The 17,584-nt window shown below is 55.3% G+C and overlaps 1 protein-coding gene across 1 annotated transcript; it reads left to right on the top strand.

The window, feature by feature from the left end:
- The first annotated feature begins 1,783 nt into the window (after positions 1-1,783).
- DLX3 (distal-less homeobox 3) lies at positions 1,784-7,293 on the top strand. Its single transcript, XM_012463478.2, has 3 exons — positions 1,784-2,333; positions 3,391-3,581; positions 5,465-7,293. The coding sequence occupies exons 1-3, from the start codon at positions 2,009-2,011 to the stop codon at positions 5,810-5,812; spliced, it is 864 nt and encodes a 287-aa protein (XP_012318901.2). The 5' UTR covers positions 1,784-2,008; the 3' UTR covers positions 5,813-7,293.
- The last annotated feature ends 10,291 nt before the right edge of the window (positions 7,294-17,584 follow it).

Here is a 17,584-nt window from a genome sequence, read left to right as displayed (position 1 = left end):
AGCGGCCCAGACCCAGAGGGCACCCACCCCTGCCCCTCGGCCCGTGGACCGTGCCCTCTATTTCTGCGAAGCGCAGCTCTCAAAATCCTTTGAACCCCCACCCCACCCCCCGGCAGCCTGCTGCGCGAGTCTGACTTTGGAAAGAGGCACACTGCTCGGCCGGGCAGGGTCTTCGGAGGAGACCCCTCCCCGGGGCTCGGCCGGGCTCTGGGCTCGGGAGCTGCAGAGCCCGCAGGAACCACGAGGTGGCGCGCTAGCACTGAGTTTGCCCCGCGAGGCAGGGCCAGGGGACCGTCGGGAGCGAGCGGGGCAGGCTGGGAACTGAGATCTGGATTCTCTCCCCCAGAGAAGGGCGAAGAGCAAAACGGAGTGTGGGAGAGAGGAATGAGCTAGACTTTGGGAACAGCTAGCATGACCTAGGGGGCCCTGCCTTGAGGGCTAGACAGGACTAGGAGCGAGGGGCCCCCACGGAGGGGAGCCATTCTTCAGGGCTTTTCTGGTGGGGGAGGAGTTCGGTGGAGCAGCCCAGCTCCCAGCTACTGGGGATTCGGAAGGTACTGAGAGGTCGAGACACGTCTGCAAACAACCACACATCCACACGCGGATGGCCCTCCACTCACGCCGCCTACACCCCGTACACACGGCCACGAGTCCTCGCACACACTCCTGCACGCGTGTACATCCATGGATACTGTGAAACACATGAAGTCCTCACAGCGCACACCCCAAGTACACGCGTCCCACGCACCCGATCCCTAAAAGTGTCCCAGTTCCAGCGCTGTCCCATGATACACAGAATCTGCCCTCAGACTTATCACAGAGCTAGGCTGTGTCCACCCAACCTCATGCGGACCCCAGGTCCCTTGCTCCCTTCAGCAGGACCGGGCTATCTCTGAAACTGCACACACATAGCTTTGGAGATAGCTCTGGTATTACCAGACAGGCTGTACATACCCATCAACCTCTAAATCCACACAGGCCTGATTCCCCTTCTCCAATCCCCTCTCCTTCTCCCAGGGCTAAATTATGTCTCTTGTAGGCTCAAGTCACTTTTGCCTGGTGGGCCCCTTCATCCATAAAAAGAAAAATTTTTAAATTACTTTTTGTAATTATTTAATACAATAATACAATAGCAATGACTGCATTGCTATTAAGACAATATATTAATATCATACATTCAAACATTCTCTTCCACCTAAAAGGTGTTTTTCTTTTCTTCTGATTTTAAGATAAATGAAACCATTTTCAGGGGCCCTGAGTCCTCACCACTTTGGGCACGTTGGTATGCCTGTCATTCGCACAGTGCATGCACACGTGTGCATATATACACACACAACCATACCCCACCTTAGACCACCTCCTTCCACAAACACCCAATGGGCAAATTCCCCTCCTTCCCCACCTCCCCCAAGCCCATCTCTCACCCGCCAGCCAGAGAAACAGACTGGCAGGTCCTGGGGGCTCCGCAGAACGACCCTTCCCCTCCACCTCCACCCCCTCCTTCAGAGAACTTATCTGAGCTGGAACTACTAGAGTGGCAAGGAGTGTGTGTGTGTGTGTGTGTGTGTGTGTGTGTGTGTGTGTGTTAACAACAAAGACTGGGGGAAAGAGGAGACAGACAGGGAAGAGAGAAGGGAAAGAGAGAGAGCGCGAAGAGCACAGGAGCGAGAGAGCAAGAGCGTGTTTTGCCTGGAAGGCAAGACTTGCAGCCAATCAGCGCGTAGGAGCCTCCCTCGGCGACTCCAAAATTGAGTCTATAACCGGCTGGCCGGGCGGAGCTGGCAGCATTTGACTGTGGCTTGGGACGCGAGAAGAGGCGCGCAGCGACCGCCTGACGGTCGGCAATGGTGTAAGCGCCTCTCGGCCTCCCCCTCCCCCAGACGCGGCCGGATCCTCCCCTCGCCCTCTGGACACACACCCCTGCCTCGTCTCCTCCGCCTTTCCTGCTCTCCCGTCCGCTCCCGTCCTCCGCGGAGGTCAGCGCTGGGGAGGTGCAGCGCCCGCCAGGATGAGTGGCTCCTTCGATCGCAAGCTCAGCAGTATCCTCACCGACATCTCCAGCTCGCTTAGCTGCCATGCGGGCTCCAAGGACTCGCCCACCCTGCCCGAGTCTTCTGTCACTGACCTGGGCTACTACAGCGCTCCCCAGCACGATTACTACTCGGGCCAGCCCTATGGCCAGACGGTGAACCCCTACACCTACCACCACCAGTTCAATCTCAATGGGCTTGCAGGCACCGGCGCTTACTCGCCCAAGTCGGAATATACCTACGGAGCCTCCTACCGGCAATACGGGCAGTACAGGGAGCAGCCGCTGCCAGCCCAGGATCCAGGTGAGGACCACGGGGTCACGAGGACAGTGGGAGACACTGGAAGGTTCCCGAGGGAGGAAAAGGCATGGACTGGAACCCAAAGTCTAGGAAAACGTCTAAGAAAAGTACGGCCTGGAGTTAGAGAAGTTGGCCTAGATGACCCCCAGAGGGACCAGGCGACCTTCCAGCCCCGGGTCTGCGAGCATTTGGGGCGCGATGAGCGCGGTGCGCCGCGGTCCCAGATAAGAATGGGGTGAGCTGAGAGAGGAAGGGGAGGGCTGTGGGTTGTCAGGGAACCTCCGAATCGAGGTGATTTCCTGGGCATTTCAGCAGGAGATCCTCCATCAGGTCTCAGAGGGGTTGGGGGTAGGCGGCGGGGGCCTGGAAGCTCGAGGGTCCTCCTTTGGATAAGGGATGGGGAGACCGGGAGTCGTGAGGGGGCAATGAGAGGGACCCACGGAAGTTGCGGGAAAGCGGAAGGAAGCAGCGACTGAGAGGCAGAGAAGCTGAAAAAGGGAAAAGTGAAGGGAGCAAGAGAGAAGTGTGGAAAGACAGTGAAACAGGAAAGAAGGCGGGCGGGGAGGAAGGGGGACAGGGAAAGAAAGAAAGAAAGAAAGTCTGCACTAGCCTTGCAACTTTTCGGAAAATCTAAAGCGATTCTAAACGGAAACGTTTTTTAAAGGGCGCGGGGGTGGACGGGAAGGAGCCAGAGAAACAACCGACGGCGAGATGGGGCTGGGCAGGGGGCGGCCAGCAGCCGGGCGGCGAGGAGCCCTGAGGCCGGGAAGCGAGCCGGGAAGGCGTCGTGAGCGAAGCCGTGGCAGTCCTCGCCCAGGAGGCGGGTGACGCCGGGGACAGTGCTCCGGGGGCCGGGCGCGGAGCTGGGAGCGCCGCGTCGTGGGCGGCGGCCGGGTCCGGCTCTGTGGCCGCGGCTTCCTCCTGGGCCGCGGGCGGCGGAGCGCGCGGCCGGGAATCCCGAGACGAGTCGGTGGGCGGAAGGGAGAGGCGTCCCGCGGGGCCCTGGAGAGTCGCAGGCCGAGGCTGAGCCGCCCCTCTCTCGCCCGTGCGTTCCCCGCAGTGTCGGTGAAGGAGGAGCCGGAAGCCGAGGTGCGCATGGTGAATGGGAAGCCCAAGAAGGTCCGAAAGCCGCGCACGATCTACTCCAGCTACCAGCTGGCCGCCCTGCAGCGCCGCTTCCAGAAGGCCCAGTACCTGGCGCTGCCCGAGCGCGCCGAGCTGGCCGCGCAGCTGGGCCTCACGCAGACACAGGTTGGTGTTTGGCCGTCCAGGGCCGTGTGGGCGCACGGGACCCCGTAGTTCCCCAGGCGCCGCCAAGCCTGGCTGGCCATTAAGGACCCTGCAGGCTCCTGGAACTCTTGCCTGTGGGATGGGGGCCTGCGAGGTTCAACTTCGGTCGGAAAGTTCTGCGTTAGCACGTGTACAAGTGAGCGTAGTTGCGAACCCGTGCGACTGTGTGTATCCGTCCCTCGGAGAGGTGCCCTCCTTCCTCTACTCCAGAATCCCCAGCTCCCAAGTCTCCCAGTAGTGCTGGTCACTTAGTAGGAGTCCACATCGTGTTTTCCCCCCACACTAGGCACGTGTGCAGGGTGTCTGTGTGCACGTAGGCGAGTGTGTTTGCACAAGTACTGTGTGGATCTGCACCACGCAGGGGAGAATGCTCACATAAGGAGTGCGATCCTGCCAGGGTCACTGTGCATCAGGATGGGCCACGTGTGTGTGGCTGTGTGCCTGGGTGAATGCAGGCACAGAAATACATGCTTGCATCAAAACACCACATTCCTGCTCAGCACCTCAACACTCAACCCCTACCTCTGCCAAGAGCAGAGAGGCCAAATTCCCTACCAGGAGGGGATGGGGACTCAAAATGAGTGCCCCACCCCCACCCCTAGCCAGTCCCTGAAGCCCCCAGCAGCCTGTCACAGCTCAGGGGAGGAGCAGTGGACTCCTGGCTCGCTCCAGGTGTTGACAGGCGGGCCTAGGTTGCGGCTGTGGCTGCGTGGGGCCCTGTCCGCCGGGAATCTGGGTCACCTGGTGAGGAGCTGATTCATTGTTTATGCCAGTCATGGGGTGGGGAGTGGCAGGAGGAGGGGGAGATACCCCAGGGGAAATTTAGGGAATCATGGCTCACCTGCTCCTGAGTCCCCAGGTCACCCCCATTACCCAGCCTGAGCCCAGGAGGAGTTCCCCACGCCTGAGTGTGTGAATATGGGTGCTCATGTTGTGGGGTGCTTATCTGGGTGTATCTGTGTTTGTGTGTATTTTTATAGAATGGTGTCTGTGTGTGCGCTGTGAGTGGGAATATGGCCGGGTATGGAGACGCGTATGTGGGTGTGTTTGTCTCTGTGTATCTGTGCACCTCTGCTTATGGGTGTCTAATGTGAACAAATGCCACCAACCAACCATCTCCCACCTCAGCTGCCTTTTTTTTTTTTTTTTTCCCCAAAATGAAGTCTTGCTTTGTCGAGGAGGCTGGAGTGCAGTGGTGTATCTCGGCTCACTGCAACCTATGCCTCTCGGGTTCAAGCGATTCTCCTGTCTTAGCCTCTGAAGTATCTGGGATTACAGGCGCCCACCACTGCACCCAGCTAATTCTTGTATTTTTAGTAGAGACAGCTTCACCATCTTGGCCAGGCTGGTCTGGAACTCCTGACCTCATGATCCACCCACCTCAGCCTCCCAAAGTGCTGGGATTATAGGCGTGAGCCACTGCACCAGGCTCGACTGCCTTTTATTGAGTGCTTACTACATACCAGGCTCCCCCAGGTTTTTTATACGTCATACCTTATTTGAGCCTCAGAATGACCCTATGGGGCAGGTAATAGTGCTGTCCTCGTCCCCATTTTGCAGACAAGAGGAAGGCAAGAACCAGAGAGGTTAAGTAACTTGCCCAAGGTCACCCTTAGTAAGGGGCAGAGCAGAATTTGGACCCAGGCAGCTGAATGTTCCTAGCCACAATTCTACCCCAGGTCAAAGAAACGATTGGTGTCCTGGGAGTCAGGGGGCCGATTTTTGTCCAATTCTTACATGATATTGGGTGCTGGCTTTACTTGCTTTTGTCTGGGTTCCTACCAGGGTTTTTTGCTTTAGCATTTTGAGAGGCTGACTAGCTACCCCTTTTTTCTCTTGCCCAGGTGAAAATCTGGTTCCAGAACCGCCGTTCCAAGTTCAAGAAACTCTACAAGAACGGGGAGGTGCCACTGGAGCACAGTCCCAATAACAGTGATTCCATGGCCTGCAACTCACCACCATCACCTGCCCTCTGGGACACCTCCTCCCACTCCACTCCGGCCCCTGCCCGCACTCAGCTGCCCCCACCGCTCCCGTACAGCGCCTCCCCCAGCTACCTGGACGACCCCACCAACTCCTGGTACCACGCACAGAACCTGAGTGGACCCCACTTACAGCAGCAGCCACCTCAGCCAACCACCCTGCACCATGCCTCCCCCGGGCCCCCGCCCAACCCTGGGGCTGTGTACTGAGCACCCACCTGGCCTGCACAAAGGACCCCAGGACCAGGCAGAAGGCGCCTCCGTCCTAGCCACTCAGGAATCATTGAGGAGCACAGGGGAAAGGAACTCCCTTTCCCCCTCCCTTGCCTTTTCCTCCAGGGACCCAAGCGCTTCCAGATGACATTTGCATGGACTAAGGATGCCCCCGAACCTCCCTCCCTGTGCCTAGACACTGGGGTGCCCCTCCAGATGTGGGGGCATCCACCCCAGTGGGGACAGCCGTTCCCCTACCTGCTCCAGGAGCCTGGATTGGCTTTAAATGGCTCATCACCTTCCAGCTTCTTAAACTTAGTGCCTGTTCCAAGACTGGAGACCTTGGGATGTGGGAGACTGGAGGATTTGCGGGTCCCACCTGTGCTGGGGCACCTGGCACCATGGATCGTAAAACTCGCCAGGCCTAGTTCCTCCTGAGCCGCTGGTGGTCTCCCCCTGCTCCAGCGGCCCCTCTGCCGAAAAGACAGTGGACACGATGACTAGGACTCCCAGTGGGGACCTGAACTGCTCCCCGCCCTGCACTTCTAGCCCTCATTTAAGATTTGAGGGTGAAACCAAAGAAAACCCCCAAAGCGAGGGAATCTTTTAAGATTGGTGGCTTTAGAGGAAAGAACCCCGTCTCCTCCGTTCCGAGAGGAGGAGTGGGTCTCAGACGTTTGTTCCCAAGGACCTCTTTCTTCTTCTGTGTACAGGACTTTGCACAACTTTGGTTTTAAAAGCTGTTGAAAAATACGAAAACAAAGGGCATTGTTCACAGACAGGGCCAAGTCTCCCCTTGCACGGGCGCCTCCGCTCCGTCCCTGCCCCCACCTCACCTCCTCTACTCCTCCAGTAAGTTGGCAGTTTTGGTGCCAAACCCCAAATCTCCAAGGAGACATACCAGGCAAGACAAACCCCCAAACACCCGCTTTCCGGTGGCCTTGGAAACAGATTGCTCCGAACTGGAGAATGTCGGGTGAGGTGCACGGGAGATGAGGGGAGAGTTAGAACTTGTGCCTTTAGGAGTAAAGGGTGACTGCCTGGAGGGCTGGTGGCACTGCCCCTCCCTGACCCAGACATCCCCCCCAAAGCTAACTTTCCTCCACCCCTGATGCAGTAAAACATGAAAAAAAATGAGAGGTAGAAGACTGTAGCTATATATTTAAATATATAGTGTGTATTTTTTTTTAAGAGCAAGAGAGAAGCAGCCTCCTCCCTGCTGTGGTTTCCTATTTATGTGAGCGTGTTCCTCCTGGACGGATCTCCCTGTGTGTTTCAAGCTGAGAGATGTGGGCTCCGGCTGGATTTGGGTTTTGTGGGAGGTGCAGGGGCCGAGAGAGACATGGTAGGTCTCCAAGAGTCCCACTGGAGGGAGGGGGAAGAAGCAAAGCCAACTCCCACCCCTCCCAGCCTTCTCATTTCTGCTTTCTTACTGGACCCATCTTTATATATAATGTTAATAAAAAAGAAGAAAATAACCACTGAGCTCTTCTAACTGGAGGCTGGAGGCAGCTCTTGCGGGGAGGGTCTGGGAGTCAGAGAAGGTGTCCGGTGGGGAGGGACTTCTGAGCTCTGAGGGAGACGGAGCTCCCGGGGAAACCATTGCTAAGGTGCTGGGCTGGGCCTGGCCCCTGGTGGCAGGTGCTCCTGACCCCGTGGCTGTCCCCAGTCTGGGCAGGTCTTGAGGGAAGGTGCCCAGCAGCGGCTTCCCTGGCTCCACGCTGCTTGCTGTCTTGCTGCTCAGAATCAGACAGCTCCCTCTGCACTGCTGCCGCCGGGTCACCCTGGGGCTGCTCTTTGATCTGGAGCTCACATGCAGACTTGCTCGCACATGTGTGTAACCCCCCCTCACCGCCGCCACCTCCACGCCCAGGCACTCCTGGCCCCTCACCCTCCTGTCTATCCCTTTCAGCTTGCGGTGAGGGTGGGGCCTCAGTCAGGGGATGCCACTGCTCCCTCACTGGGAGGGAGCTAGCACTGAGACCCAGGCCTGGTGCCGGGGGACAGGTCTGCATTTACCTTCTCAAGGAGGGCGCAGGCCCTGACTCAGAGCCTTCTCACTGCCACCACCCTCCTCTTCTAGGTGCCCAACTCCAAGGCTTTGGAGACAGAGAGCTGGAGGTGGTAGAATGAAGGGAGGTGTGCATGACACATCTTGGCCCAAGCAGGAGACAGCATGAATGCACGCACATGCCTGTGAAGCCACCTCTCTGTCACACACACACATCCAGACACACGATGACATCGGAGAGATACCTCCACAACACACACCTGAGACATGCTGGCATCACAGAAAGTACAAAGTCAAAGCCATAACACTCCAAGAGACGTGGGCTGCCAATGCACAGGTGCACAGACACACATCACTCAGTCTCCCTAGCATCACACACACACACACACACACACACACACACACAGGCAGAGCAGCTCCCTGTAATGGAAAAAGATAGAAAATCAGCAGTATGGCCAGGCGTGGTGGTTCGCACCTATAATCGTAGCACTTTGAGAGGCCAAGGTGGGCAGATTGCTTGAGCCTAGATGTTGGAGACCAGCCTGGGCAACAAGGTGAAACCCCGTCTCTACAAAAAATACAAAAATTAGCCAGGTATGGTGACATGCACCTGTAGTTCCAGCTACTCAGGATGTGGAGGAGGGAGGACTGCTTAAGCATGGGAGGTCGAGGCTGCAGTGAGAAGTGATCACACCACTGCACTCCAGTCTGGCCTATAGAATGAGACCCTGTCTCAGAAAAAAAAAAAAAGGAAGAAAAGAAAAGAGAAAAGAAAAAGAAAGGAAACCACCACCCAACACTACCCAACAGCCAAGGTGACCCAGCTCAGATAGGAACCTCCTTTTCTAGGACCTCACTTTCCTCATCTGTCAAATGGGGATAACGATCCCCATCTCTTTAGACTAAGGATGAGGTAGAAGGATTGGGTCTCAAGCTCACAGAAGGAATTTGTTGGAGGCTTGCAGCCACGCAGATGAGGGGTTCTCCTGCAGGGCTCCAGAGCTGGGGAAACCCAGCCCCCATCCAGTCCCCTCCCTCTCAGAAGGCAGGCTTTTCCCTCCCCCATGCCCGCAGGAGGCGGAAGGGAGGAGGGCCTCCAGCCCACGGACGCCAGCCGGGCTGGCAAGGGTTAAGGTGGCAGCTGCCAGGCAGGGCTGAGCTGAGCAGTTTGGTTTGAGGGCTGCGTGCAGGCGGGAGCAGCGAGGCGGCAGCCGGGCAGACTTGCTGGAGACACTGCATTTTATTAGGGCTGGGCTGCCAGCAAAGGGAGGGAGAGAGAAGGAAAGGGCAGAGAGAGAGGAAGGAAGGAGGGAGGCAGGGCAGGCAGGCGGGCGGCTCCAGGATGAAAGGATGTTGTAAGCTCCCTAATTCCTCCCTGCTCATCCCGGCTCTGTCAGGCTGGATTAACTGCCCAGGTGACCTCCCGCGGGGGTCAGCCCCACCCCTGACCTCCCCTTCCTCCTCTCCTCACCTCTAGGCCAGTCAGGTTGCCCTCTTCATCAGCCCTTGTGGGGGCCCCCACAGGCACAGGGGCTGGGGTGGGGGCCCTGGCAGGGTACCAGGGTAAGGCTGCTGAGCCCATCTTCTACCAGGTGCTTCTAGACTACACCCATGGCCTCGTGACAACCTTCATGAGGTGAGGAAGAAGCAGGGCGGGCTGGGGAACCCCAGGCTGCCCCGAGGGTCACTGTTCTCCAAAACTTAGACACAGCTGGCATTCGCTAAACTCCTGCTCCGTGCCAGGCACTTTGCATGTGACCTTCACAACAGCTTGGGAGGTAGGTGGTATAGTGCCCATTTACCAGATGGGAAAACGGAAGCAAGGGAAATGTAGGTTCTGCCAAGGTCACATAACTAATAATTGGCATGCTAGAATTTGAACCCAGGTCTGGAGAATGGGTGCTCTTAGTGGGCTTTTCAGAATCTCTGGGCATCCCAGGGTAGAGTGTCTGAAAGCTGGAGCCACTGCGGCCACACCCACCCCAGCTGGCCAGCTGGCTTCCCTGGGAGGAGAAATGGAGAGGGGAGGGCTGGCCCTGGAAGACCTTAATGTCGAGGTCAGGAATGTGCACGCTGGAGTCAGCTGACCTGGATTTGAATCCTGTCTCCAGTACTTTATTGGTTGTGTGACCTTGGGCAAGTCACTTAACCTTTCTAAGCCTCAGTTTCCTCAGCTGTCATATAGGGATAATACTACCTACCTGGCAGGGCTGTTGAGAGGATTAAATGAGATAATGTGAGTAAAATACTTAACAAGGTCCCCAGCAGATAGTGAGTACTACTCAGTTAATGGAAGTGGCTGCTGCTCATGGTGACCCGGGAGATGGGGCCTGCCCCCTAACCTGCCTCCTGCCGCACCCAGCACTCCACACCCCAGTTCAGACCCAGCCCACTGGCTGCACTTACTACATTGGCTGACCCACCCATCTCTAGGTGCACTCAAAAAAGGAATAAATCAACCAATATTTGTTGAGCCCCTGCTATATCCCAGGCATTGTTCCAGGAGGTGGTCTGACTGATGACAGAAGCCTGGAAAAGGAAGGCACAGACCCTGTGCCAGGAGCTCCAGTGCCAGAAGCAGACCCACCCCGGAGAGGCCTGAAGCTGAGTGCACCTGACACAGTCCAGGGAGGACAGGATGGACTGTCAGAGGAAAGGGCAGGGCAGTTGGCGGTGAGAGGGAGGGAAGCCTGAGAAGGCTGCATGGAGGAGGAGGCATTTGAAAGAAGCCTTGAAAGAAGATGGAAGCATGATAGGCAAAGATGAGGGTTTGGGAACACACTCCCCCTCCAGGACTCCATGGGGTCAAGAGGAATGAGGCTTGTGGAGTCTGATCACAGCTGCCCTATGAATCATGCTAGGGCCAGTGCTGCAGGGAGGGAAGGTGCAGACCCAGACGGTCCCCAGATCCTTCCCTGGATGTCGGGCTAGGAGGAGGGTAAGGGTCTCGCTGTTCCCAGAACCCTCAGCTTTGCTGAAAGATGCCTAGCCCCTTGAGTTGGGGAAAGGAAGCTCCTGTGCCTCTTTTGGGAGGAGCCAGCTTCTGCCCTTCTCACTTGAGGACGTGGATGAGAAGAATGGTCTCTAACTCTTTCCCTGAGGACCCGTCCCTCAAGGGGGTCCCAGATACTAGGGGATCTGAGAGACCCCACCCAATTCAGCCTCCATATGCCACGCCCCCTTGGCACCACAACACACCTATTGCTTGTTCCCTAGTCCAGCAGAGCCACCACACAGCCACTGGGATAATGTGAGCAAAGTGACAATTCTAGACAGCTAGCAAAGACCCTTGACGCTCAGCCTCCCAGCCCCTGACTTCCGTGACCCTACGTGAGAGCTCTAGGTGGCTACATTGGCTGAATTGCATTAACTAAGCCTGGAGGGGATTGGAGAGGAAGGGGAGAACAGAGCGGGGAGGAAAAGGGGAAGCAGCCAGCACCCTGGCCTCTGTTTTTCCAGCTTTAATTGCAGTGTTAATCACCTTAATAAGCTGTTTACCAACTACCCAGCAGCCTGAGACTGGGAGACTTCGAAGCCAAAAAGTGCTTGGAGATGAGTTTCCGAGGCCCCAGGCGGGCAGGAGGATGATGTTGATGAGGCCCTGGTAGGGCTGGGGGCAGAGGGAGCAGGTTGGGGGATTGCGGGAGGAGGCTGGGGCCAGGAAGGCAGGAAGGGCAGCCTCCCGCTCTTCCAAGGAGCCCAGCACCTCTCCACCAGAAGCCCCTGAGGTCCCTTCTGCAGGGAAACCTTCCCCAATCTCCAACATGGGTGCCCAGCCCCTGCCTTTTTGTCACTGGGCTGTGCTTGTCACCACTAACTCAGTGACTCTCTGCGGGCTCCCATCCTAGCTCTGTGGAGGCAGAGCCTGCACGGCGCCTTCCTTATTGCTCTGTCCCCAGCTCATAGCATGGGCATGAACCACGTGGAGTATTTTTGTTTCCCTTGGGGAGGGTTGCTGGGCTGGAAGGCAAGGGCCCTGGAAATGCCTTTTTATACCAAAGTCCCGAGGGGCAGAACTGGGGAAGGATCTGAATTGGGGACATCAGGAATGAAGTCAGGGACCTGGGCATGTTCTTCTGGACACCCCCCACCGTCACCTCATGCCTAGCACAGGCTGGAATAGCAGGATGCTCAGTGAACACAGAATGCATGCATGCATGAATGAATGAATACAGGAAATGATAGCTCTTGGGACCCCTCTCCTGGTCCCTCTGTGAGCATCAAAGGTGAGGGGCTGTGAGGCTGAGAAGGACATGATAACTGTCCCCTCCCCAGGCTGATGGGGTTAAATGAAATGACAAGAGGAAAGCCCAGCGCCCACTTGCTACTGCTGAGCAGCTGCAGAAGTTGACAGTGATCATGCTCTCGCTAGGCACTGTCTCATCTATTCATCAGGAAGCAGGCCCAGAGAGGCTGCGTGACTTGCCCAAGATCACACAGCAGGTGAGTGCCAGGGCTTCGCTGCCTACACCAGGCTACATCTGGACAGGTACTCCTGAGTGGGCTCTCAAACGCTTGCAGAACCCAGAGAGTCCTCTGGATCACAAGCAGGTGGTCCCAATGATCTGACACCCTTGCATGCTTTTCTTCAGTTGGTCCATTTGGCTGGGGAATCTAGCCGACTTCCTGGGAGTGGGAGAGAGTATGGACCAGGCCTGTTAAGCTCCAGGAGTGCCCTGGGAAGCTCAGAGGCCTGGGAAGCATTAAGGAAGGGCCAGGAGTCTCCTGGATGCCTCTGCCCAAGATGAGGAGTTAAGAGAAGGAGGGGCTTAGGGGTCATGCAGCCAGGATAGGCACTCTGGAAGAAGACAAACCTGGGGATGAGGACAGAGGGTGGGGCCTCAAGGCCCAAATTCCTGGGTTGTCTCCTGGGGCAAATCAGAGCAGGATTGGAAGTGTCTGCTGAGTCAGCAGGGAACAGAGACTCCACACCCTGGAGGATTAGCTGGAGCGGGGGAGGGGTGTCCCCCTCCCCAGGCAGTTCGCCTCGCACCTGGCAGCAGTGTGCCCTTCCCTGCACACTGAGGGTGCCTGGCCACGTCATGCAATGTGTGTGGCACTGTCCCACACCCACCCCTCAGGTCAGTCAGGCCTGCCCCGAGCTCAGGAACCACTGATGGTGAGTTGGGGAGGACGATGTGCCTTCAGCCAGGGGAGAGTAGGCAGCTGAAGAAGTCAGAAGCCCAGAGGGAGCGGGAGGCGTTCTGGAAAGGAAGGCAGGCAGAAGACAATTGCTCCCAAGAGCAGAGAGATCCTCCCAAGTTCTGGGCAGGGATGGTGCTAACAGAAGACTTACTGTGTGCTAAGCCCTATGCTGGGAGCTTCTACAGGCACTGTCTCATGTCATCCTCACAGCTACCTAGCCAGGTCAGTGGCATTATTATCCCATTTTGTCAGTGAGATCAATGAGACTGTGTAACCTCAGTTTAGTCACTTGCCCTCTCTGAGCCTGACTTTCTCTCATCTATAAAATGGAGATAACCATATCTCTCTTGCAGGGCTGCAGAGGAAATTAAATGAGATAACACATATAAAGGGCTGAGCACAATGACAGAAGCTCAAGAAACTGTACTGTCAGGTTTTTGTTTGTTTTGTTTTGTGTTTTGGAGATGGAGTTTCATCTTTGTTGCTCATGCTGGAGTGCAGTGGTGTGATCTTGGCTCACTGCAACCTCTGCCTCCCGGGTTCAAGGGATTCTCATGCCTCAGCTTCCCAAGGAGCTGAGATTACAGATGCCTGCCATCACATCTGGCTAATTTTTGTATTTTTAGTAGAGATGGGGTTTTACCATGTTGGCCAGGCTGGTCTTGAACTCCTGACCTCAGGTGATCCGCCTGCCTTGGCCTCCCAAAGTGCTGAGATTACAGGTGTGAGCCACCATGCCCAGCCTGTACTATCCGTTTTAGATTAAATCAGCCATGGGCAGGTAGGACACTCCTCAGTGTCCCTTCTCAGTTGGCCCAGGTGTTCGATGTACCCTCCATGAGTCCAAAGTTGACCCTTTCTTCTCTGTCGGGGAGGTCACCTACAAAATTCCTTCCTTTTTTTTTTTTTGAGACAGAGTCTTGCTTTGTTGCCCAGGCAGGAATATAGTAGCTCGATCTCAGCTCACTGCAACCTCTGCCTCCCAGGTTCAAGGGATTCTCCTGCCTCAGCCTCCCAAGTAGCTGGGGCTACAGGCATGTGCCACCACGCCCAGCTAATTTTTGTACTTTTAGTACAGACTGGGTTTCACCATGTTGGCTGGGATGTTCTCAATCTCTTGACGTCATGATCCGTCCACCTTGGCCTCCCAAAGTGCTGGGATTATAGGTGTAAGCCACCTCGACCAACCAATAAAATTCCTTCCTCTACTGGGAAAGTGCTTTCTTGATCTCATGGTTCAGATAATAGAAGGATGATCACCCAGGAAACAATCACGTGCCTAGCACCAGCAGAAGGGATGATTACAGGGGTTCATATATCTCAGTTACTGATCAGTTAAAGATCTGGTCTCCACATCTATGTGCCTACAGATTTTGTTTTGCATTTCCATTTTAAAAGGAATATGTTTTCTTATTTATTGCCATACTAGAGAGCAGGTACTGATGTCTTATATTTGTCTTGTATCTAGCCACTATGCCAAAAATCTCTTAATTCTGGAAGATTTTTTCCTCTAGAGTTTCTTGAGTTTTCTAAGTATACAATCAAGTATCAGTAAAAGGAGATAGGTTTTTTGTTTTTTGTTTTGAGACGGAGTCTCCCTCTGTCACTAGGCTGGAGTGCAGTGGCACAATCTCAGTGCACTGCAACCTTCGCCTCCCGGGTTCAAGCAATTCTTCTGCCTCAGCCTCCAGATTAGCTGGAACTACAGGCACCTGCCACCATGTCCAGCTAATTTTTGTATTTTTAGTAGAGACGGGGTTTCACCATGTTGGCCAGGATGGTCTCGATCTCTTGACCTCATGATCTGCCTGCCTTGGCCTCCCAAAGTGCTGTGATTACAGGTGTGAGTGACCGTGCCCAGCCAAAGACAATTTTATCTCTTCTTTTTTGCCTAGTTGGAGGGATCTGGGGTTATAGGAAAGGACAATGTTTCATGTATGAAGAAGTCGGGGCCTTGTCTGCCTCTGCATTAGCTCTGACTCAGGCAGGCACTGGATGGCCTTCCCTCAGTCACCTTCCCACCTGAGGTGTTCAGAGGGCTGCCTGGGGAGCACAGTCAGACATCCTCAGTCTTTAGCCAGCCTCCTGCACAACCTCCTCCACTACTCACAAAGTAGCTTCTGTCCAGCCCGTCACCCACGCTACAGGGTGGCTGAAGAAGATAGCCACACCAGGGCTTTATTCACACGTGGCTCCAGCCCAAAAAGATGCTTGGTGGAAACAGAGACGTCTGAGCAGAGAAGAGCAATAGAGGAACTGGTACTTGGGCAAGATTCCTCGTAGACAGAGAATGTTTTCATTTTCCTTGCTTGGCAGTCAGAGATACTAATAATTATGAATCCTTGCTGAATGTTACTGTATTATTGTGACTTTTTTTTTTTTTTGAGATGAGGTCTTGCTCTGTCGCCTAGGCTGGAGTGCAGCAGTGCGATCTCGGCTCTCTGCAACCTCTGCCTCCCAGATTCAAGCAATTCTCCTGTCTCAGCCTCCCGAGTAGCTGGGATTACAGGCGTGCGTCACCACACCCGGCCAGTTTTTTTGTATTTTTAGTAGAGACAGGGTTTTACCATGTTGGCCAGGCTGGTCTCAAACTCCTGACCTCAGGCGATCTGTCTGCCTCGGCCTCCCAAAGTGCTGGGATTACAGGCGTCAAGCCACGATGACCGGCCGACTTTTGTCTTTCAACTTTTTTAGTCCTCACAAAAACTCTACGAAGCACATGCTGTCATCTTCACTTTCCAGGTAAGAAAAGTGCAGTACATAGAGGTTAAGAAACGTGCCCAAGCTCATACAGTTGGACTCGAATCAGGAATCTGGCTCTTTATTATTTTGCGTTCCTGGGGGTAGAACTCTACTCTTCTCCATTATATGGTGAAGTGGTGGGTCAGAGGAGAAGTTAGGGGGATGGAAAAGAGAGACACTTCAGCACCAAATTTGTGTAGCCAGGGTGAAGGAATAAGCCACCATATCTTCTAGCTTACCTGGTATTTTCACAGCTTCCTAGGGGTGCACTCTTCCAGTCTCCATGACCTTTGGAGGCATCATTTGATCATTAGCCCTACTGCAGACGTGAAGAAATAAAGATCCAGAGATGTGAAGTGACTTGCACAAGGCCTCTCGACTGAGCGCCTGCCTCTCGGAGTGCAAATCCATGAAGACTTTATGAAGGCTCTATGGAGGAGGAGGTGAAGCTTATTTCAAGGGGGATTGGGGGATAACAATTATTGCTCGGATAGGGCTGCCCAGGGCCTGGGAGTGGGAGGGATCCAAAGTTAGAGATGAGTCCCAAGACAGAATTCAAGGTTTGAAAAGGCGAGCAGGAGGATTTCAGGAGGTAAGACAAAGACCTGGGTCACAAGGGGTGGAAGAAGCCTGCACTGGTGGGTCCAGCTGATCCCCCTGGGCTTGGGGAATGTGACAGGAGCTGGGCAGAGGCATGTCAGGAGCCTCCTGCAGTCTGGTTTCCCCCAGGATCTGTTGGAGCAAAGAATTCCCAGCGGCTCCAGGGCTGGGAGGAGGAGTTTGCAGCAGGCCCCAGCTTGCAGAGACAGAGAAAGCAGCTCCTGGGTCCAGCTGGAGAGGAATGGTCTCCTGGCTCTGTGGCAGGCAAGGCAGGCAGTGGGAAGGGCGTGGCCTGGCAAGTGCCATGTGCCCGCATCCCCTCTTAGGCCTCTACCCAACCCCATGTGCTGAGCCTCTCCACCCCAAAGAGAGTGGGCACATGAGGGTTGAGGGAGGGGTGTGCAGGGAGAGGAAGAAGCCAGGGAGCCCAGGAGCCCCCAGTCCAAGAGGGGAGGCACGTGCAGTACTCTCTGGCAACCCCCAGTCTGAAGAAGGAGTGCAAGTCTTAATGGGTCAGGCTAAGGTGCAAACCAGGACAGAGAAGATAATCACAGGGTGGGCTTGTAGGTGGAGGAGATGCCCAGGGAACCTCTTGATCGAAGTGGGATAATCCAGATTCATGCTCTAACCTCATGATGTGACCTCTATGTTACATCACCTGGAGGTGGGGAGGACGAGAGAGTGGGGGCCACAGGCCGCAGTGAAATCTCCTCATGCGGCAACATGATCTTCCTTAGGCTTAACCCCAAGCTCAACTAAAGCCTGAAAGGAATGGTTCATACAGAGCTGAGAGGAACCTATTCCACATGCGCTCCACAGAGAGGGGCACCCTCCTCTGGAAATGAAGTCATCTCTCCATTTTTGGGCCAGAGAGGCTGAAGGCCTGGCACTGTAAGGCATGAATCAGAAAGCTTGACGTTTGGAGGAAGCTTGGGGCTGACTCCTTTCCCCTTCCTGGGCTGGCCAGACATTCCCCCCAGGGTGCCAGTGGGGCTGAGTACCTCCGTATCATCAAACTAGGGGGCTGGGATGAGCCAGCTGGAGGAGACATCCCATCTGAGGCACAGGGGACCTTAGTCTGATGGTAGAGATAGGGTCTGCCTTACAAAGCTCCAGAATAGAGTGGAAAGTGGTGGTAGACACACATTAGCCCACCCTGGCCCCTGCACCCAGAACGTAGCAAGAGAAATGATCTGAGCTTCAGAGAGGGTATGTAACTTGCCCAAGGTCACACAGCAAGTAGTATCAGATCCAGATGTTTAGTTCGCAGA

The sequence above is a fragment of the Aotus nancymaae genome, unplaced genomic scaffold (assembly GCF_030222135.1).
Source record: "Aotus nancymaae isolate 86718 unplaced genomic scaffold, 86718_ANA_hifiasm-v0.15.2.pri h1tg000072l, whole genome shotgun sequence".
Lineage (NCBI taxonomy): Eukaryota > Metazoa > Chordata > Mammalia > Primates > Aotidae > Aotus > Aotus nancymaae.
Note: the sequence above shows the minus strand (reverse complement) of the source record. Positions and strands in the feature narration are given on the sequence as shown.

Coding starts and splice junctions, on each gene's coding strand:
- DLX3 (XM_012463478.2), top strand. CDS start 2,009: ATGAGTGGCTCCTTCGATCGCAAGCTCAGCAGTATCCTCACCGACATC. Junction 2,334..3,390: donor GCTGCCAGCCCAGGATCCAG/GTGAGGACCACG, acceptor CGTTCCCCGCAG/TGTCGGTGAAGGAGGAGCCG. Junction 3,582..5,464: donor TGGGCCTCACGCAGACACAG/GTTGGTGTTTGG, acceptor TCTCTTGCCCAG/GTGAAAATCTGGTTCCAGAA.